Source organism: Oncorhynchus gorbuscha, linkage group LG14 (assembly GCF_021184085.1).
Source record: "Oncorhynchus gorbuscha isolate QuinsamMale2020 ecotype Even-year linkage group LG14, OgorEven_v1.0, whole genome shotgun sequence".
Taxonomy (NCBI): Eukaryota; Metazoa; Chordata; class Actinopteri; order Salmoniformes; family Salmonidae; genus Oncorhynchus; species Oncorhynchus gorbuscha.
The window spans coordinates 81064626-81070676 of NC_060186.1; the positions used below are offsets into that span (position 1 = coordinate 81064626).

Genomic DNA, 6051 nt, shown 5'->3' on the forward strand with positions numbered 1-6051 from the left:
TCCTTTATCTACACACTGATCCGGAACCCCAAAATAAGAGAGCAGAAGAGAGGAGGAGAAGAGGAGAGGGCAGGGGAGGAGAGGAGACGAGACGAGAGGTGATGAGACGAGAGGAAATTAGATGAGAGGAGACAAGATGAGAGGAGAGGACAGGAGATGAGAAGAGAGGTGATGAGACGAGAGGAAATTAGATGAGACGAGATAAGATGAGAGGACAGGAGATGAGAAGAGAGGAGACGAGAGGAAATGAGAGGAGGCGAGATAAGATGAGAGGAGAGGACAGGAGATGAGAAGAGAGGAGACGAGAGGAAATGAGAGGAGGCGAGATAAGATGAGAGGAGAGGACAGGAGATGAGAAGAGAGGAGACGAGAGGAAATGAGAGGAGGCGAGAGTAGACGGAAGCAGAGGAGAGGAGAGGACAGGGGACGAGGCGAGACGAGGGTCAACGTAACGAGACGAGAGGGGTCAAAAGGAGAGGGAGTCACTTTAGACTTCCACAGTCTTTTACTGCCACTGACACTCTCCTCTCGATGTGCACGTGGTCTGGAGTAAACAAACGTGTGTGTCGTGTAAAATATGAGTAATAGTAACAGAGTAACAACAGAGAGTAGTAGTAGTAGTAACAGAGACTGAGGTAGAGTGGGTAATAGTAACAGAGACTGAGGTAGAGTGGGTAATAGTAACAGAGACTGAGGTAGAGTGGGTAATAGTAACAGAGACTGAGGTAGAGTGGGTAGTAGTAACAGAGACTGAGGTAGAGTGGGTAATAGTAACAGAGACTGAGGTAGAGTGGGTAATAGTAACAGAGACTGAGGTAGAGTGGGTAATAGTAACAGAGACTGAGGTAGAGTGGGTAATAGTAACAGAGACTGAGGTAGAGTGGGTAATAGTAACAGAGACTGAGGTAGAGTGGGTAGTAGTAACAGAGACTGAGGTAGAGTGGGTAATAGTAACAGAGACTGAGGTAGAGTGGGTAATAGTAACAGAGACTGAGGTAGAGTGGGTAATAGTAACAGAGACTGAGGTAGAGTGGGTAATAGTAACAGAGACTGAGGTAGAGTGGGTAATAGTAACAGAGACTGAGGTAGAGTGGGTAATAGTAACAGAGACTGAGGTAGAGTGGGTAGTACTAACAGAGACTGAGGTAGAGTGGGTAGTAGTAACAGAGACTGAGGTAGAGTGGGTAGTACTAACAGAGACTGAGGTAGAGTGGGTAGTAGTAACAGAGACTGAGGTAGAGTGGGTAGTACTAACAGAGACTGGTTGTAGTAACACCTAGGGAGGGAACCATGTCCTGTGTGTGTGTGTGTGTGTGTGTGTGTGTGTGTGTGTGTGTGTGTGTGTGTGTGTGTGTGTGTGTGTGTGTGTGTGTGTGTGTGTGTGTGTGTGTGTGTGTGTGTGTGTGTGTGTGTGTGTGTGTGTGTGTGTGTGTGTGTGTGTGTGTGTGTGTGTGTGTGTGTGTGTGCGTGCGTGTAAGTGAAAGAGAGAGGGGGTTGACAGATCTCTTGGAGAGAGAGAGTAAATTAGAATAATGTATCTGCGGCACAAATAGAAGACTGAAGCAAAATACTATCCCCTGCCCTTGGCTAATATGGTATCACCACAGGGTCTACTTCTGTGATAATGTGTTGGGACTGAACTATAATCACAGACAGGGAGGGTGTTTTTTCTTTTATTTATTTGACTTTAGATTTGTTAGGGGATTGAAGACACTCAAATTATACTGAGCAAAAAACATAAACGTAACACGTAAATTGTTGGTCCCGTGTTTCATGAGCTGAAATTAAAAGATCCCAGAAATGTAAAATCTTTGAAATGTTACATTTATATTTTTTGGGGGGTCAGTCTGACTGATGATAAGAGAGGCAGCTGTCCAGTGTGAACACACACACACACACACACACACACACACACACACACACACACACACACACACACACACACACACACACACACACACACACACACACACACACACACACACACACACACACACACACACACACACACACACACACACACACACACACACACACACACCCGGGGATCGAACCCACTACCCTGGCGTTACAAGCGCCATGCTCTACCAACTGAGCTACAGAAGGACCACATACAACAGACACACCTTTTGTATTGTCACCATTTATGCCTTTAATCTCAAGGAGCTGAGCTGCCAGTCTCTGATTTATAGCACCGCACTACAGACAGAAACAGCCATCGTGGATACAGCCAGGCTACATTTCCCATTAAATGTCAGGCACTGCGTCTGTCTGCACCAAAATTAAAAAACTCAACAAAAGAACAACAACTCTCTGCTGTTGATTCTGAGAACCTCTGGATCTATGGTTCGACTCCCGGCTCAGTGCGCCAGTTCACAGCAATAAGGACAGACAGCAACGCTGTCACAGTTTACTACTATCCAGCTGCATGTCACGTCAGCTAACACAAATTTACGCGCACCACACGTACACTTTGAGTAGCCCAGCCGAGACAGATGCACACGGTCTCTCTGGCAGACGTTTTCCGTTTTCCGTTTTTGAGTAATAGCCGAGCAGCGGAAGGTGAAAACCTGAAGCGCCGAGCCAGCGACGCAAAGGACTGGATGCTGGATGACATCATGTCTGTGAGAGAGGGGTTATGGGACGACACGTCGTGGTAGCCATGAAAGCAGATGCTGGTTTCAGAGTCGTGTAGGCTGTTTTCGTGAGGGCGGGTGGGTGGAGCATTGGCGCTTAGAAATCCTAAACATGCACTATAACGTTGAGCCTGACTCCATCTCTCACAGGAAGACATGGCTCATACCCTCTTCAGGCTACCTCTCTCTCTCTCTCTCTCTCTCTCTCTCTCTCTCTCTCTCTCTCTCTCTCTCTCTCTCTCTCTCTCTCTCTCTCTCTCTCTCTCTCTCTCTCTCTCTCTCTCTCTCATACGGTGCATGGAGAGGCACACACTTAGGCTACAATGGAGGAGACATCAATTGTTCTCATGAGGGTCTAAGCTATTGAGCAGCAGTGATGTGAGACTGGGTACACATTTGTTCTCTTATCATCCTATAGGTGGGGGTGTGATGGGGGAAGGTGCATGCAGATCCCAAAACAACAATCCCTCGTGTGAAAAAGCTTGACAGAAAAAGCCGTTACAGGCTATTGTTGAAAGCAGTGGCCATTTTCAGGCACAGCACATCAGACCAGACAGACTGATTCAGACTGTTCATCATGTACCAGAGGTTATCCCAGGTGTCACAGAGAAACACGCAATCAGTGGAGGGCAGGATGAGAGGAGAGGAGATGGGGGGTAGGTTTCATAGGGTGGGGAGAAAGAGTAGGAAGAGTGTAGAGTGTGGGTGTAACACACTGCACTTTGGTCTCAGGTGGTATGTCAGTGGGCACTCAGACAGACAGACAGACAGACAGACAGACAGACAGACAGACAGACAGACAGACAGACAGACAGACAGACAGACAGACAGACAGACAGACAGACAGACAGACAGACAGACAGACAGACAGACAGACAGACAGACAGACAGACAGACAGACAGACAGACAGACAGACAGACAGACAGACAGACAGACAGACAGACAGAAAGATCATCATCCTTCAGTTGATCTTACCTCCATACTTGTCCCATCTGGAAGATGTGTATGAGGGTCTGCCACAGCCACACAGAGAGCAGGCAGCACCTTTCCCTTCCCTGTGCACTCAGCCCTGCCGTAGCTCTCTGGTTGCTCAGCCCTTCCACAGAGCCCAGACCACCCCCGGTGTAATCCTGCACGAACCACCTGAAGCTCAGGATCTGGACCAGCACCGAGGGCACCAGCACCAAGAAGAGGGTGAGTCCGGACCAGAGGTAGTCATGCTTGTGGTAGTAGTCGATGGCCAGCGCCAGGTCCGTCCCCACGTCCCAGAAGAACACGAACAGGGCCAGGATGATCCACAGACAGTCCAGCCAGAGGCGCTCTTCCCGTGGCGGCCGCCCCAGCACTGTGTCCCCTCCTCCTCCTCCGCCTCTCCCCTTCCCCTTGCCTCGGAGGTAATGCAGACAGGCGCTCCGGCAGCCCCAGTAACAGGACGAGGTGTTGCAGCAGTGGCAGATGTGAAAGGAGCTGCCTTCCCTCGGGTCGCCCTCGCCGGTCCCCACCACCTCGTCCAGGTTGTGCAGCTGGGCGAATCCCCGGATGACCCCCCGACCATCGGATTTCGCTGCCATCTTGCTCTCCGCTGAAGCGGCTCACGCCTTCCGGGGTTCGTGACGACACTTCCCTGACACCTGTATTCCGAGTGCACCCCAAATGTGGGCGCCATCTAAAAGTGGGGCGGCGGTGCGACGACGTCTCCCGGTCGGTCCCCGGATTGCGTCCAGGCGGCGTCACGGACGCAGCTCATCTCCTGTCTCCGTTTAATCCGTTATTGCCGAAGAGAGGAGGAGGTAGGAGCCCAGCTGTTATTTCTCACCTGGCTACAAAGGGTTAAGCCAACGCGGTGCAAATTCAAGTCTGATAAATCATATAATCTACTACCACGCTGGTGTATTCATTGCCTGTACATAATTATAATTGTCTATTAGCCCTTTCACAGCCTCATCATCCAGTGTTTTCCGTCATTCTGCAGCGGCTCTCCATTTGCCTCTCCTTTCTTCTTCCAGCTGCAAGGCTGTATTCCGCGAGCCGACCGTCCCTCCGCACTCTGTCCCACGACTACCTAATTCTCTGTCTCTCTCTCGCTCTCTCTCTCTCTCTCTCTCTCTCTCTCTCTCTCTCTCTCTCTCTCTCTCTCTCTCTCTCTCTCTCTCTCTCTCTCTCTCTATTCTCTCTCTCTCTGTCTCTCTTTCTCTCTCTCTCTCTGTCTCTATTTCTCTCTCTCTCTGTCTCTCTTCTCTCTCTCTCTCTCTCTCTCTCTCTCTCTCTCTCTCTCTCTCTGTCTCTCTCTGTCTCTCTCTGTCTCTCTCTGTCTCTCTCTCTCTGTCTTTCTCTCTCTCTCTCTCTCTTCTCTCTTGCTCTCTCGCTCTCTCTCTCTCTCTCTCTCTCTGTCTCTCTCTCTCTCTCTCTCTCTCTCTCTCTCTCGCTCTCTCTCTCTCTCTCTCTAAACGTGGTTGCCACCTAGTGTTTCGGACAGCATGATGTAATGCTGTAATGGGCGTGTATTTAACCCCTCACGGTGTTCTGGTCACATGTATGAAATGATAGGTCCTGTTGCTCCCCCCACCACCACCCCCACCACCACCACCACCACCACCATCACCACCACCACCACCACCACCACCACCACCACCACCACCACCACCACCACCACCACCACCACCACCACCACCATCACCACCACCACCACCATCACCACCACCACCACCACCACCACCACCACCACCACCACCACCACCACCACCACCACCACCCCTCCACCTCTCTTTCTCTCTCTCCCTATCTCTTTGGACTACATTAGCCAGTAGTTTGATTCTTTCAGCAGTTTGACATATAGAACTTTCTAGACAAACCACCTCCCGAAGAGTACGGATGACACGTCTTGGTGGCACATATAGAGAATGTCAAATGCAGGCTTATAAATGAATGATCATTTATCTGGAGGTTTATTGTCTTGTCTTTAAGAAAAAGCAAGAGAAAAAAAGGGAGTTAGTAAAAAACAAATCCTTTCATTTTCGTTTCATTTTCAAAACTATTATGGATCAATCATTTGCTGATTGAATGATACACAGCCTGAGAACCCATCTTTACCAGACCAGAAACACCAAAGAATTTTCATGTTGTTGTTTTTTTGCAGTGTGAAGGGTTAAAGATTTGGCTGAAAGTGACGTTCCTTCCTGTGGACGGATGTACGGGTGTCGGGTAAAGGTTGGTGAGTTCACGTTCCAGACAGAACGCTGTGTCTGTGATTATGCCCTCGGGCTTAAGCCTTCACACGCACACACACACACACACACACACACACACACACACACACACACACACACACACACACACACACACACACACACACACACACACACACACACACACACACACACACACACACACACACACACACACACACACACACAC

At 49.6% G+C, this 6051-nt stretch overlaps 1 protein-coding gene across 1 annotated transcript in view; it reads right to left on the reverse strand.

Moving 5' to 3' along the window:
- xkr6b (XK, Kell blood group complex subunit-related family, member 6b) overlaps positions 1-4683 on the reverse strand; it is a 117540-nt gene extending 112857 nt beyond the window's left edge. Inside the window, exon 1 of the mRNA XM_046299463.1 lies at positions 3613-4683. Within this exon, the coding sequence (XP_046155419.1) occupies positions 3613-4208 (596 nt within the window). The 5' untranslated portion in view covers positions 4209-4683. The remainder of the gene's footprint in view (positions 1-3612) is intronic.
- Between the last annotated feature and the right edge of the window lie 1368 nt (positions 4684-6051).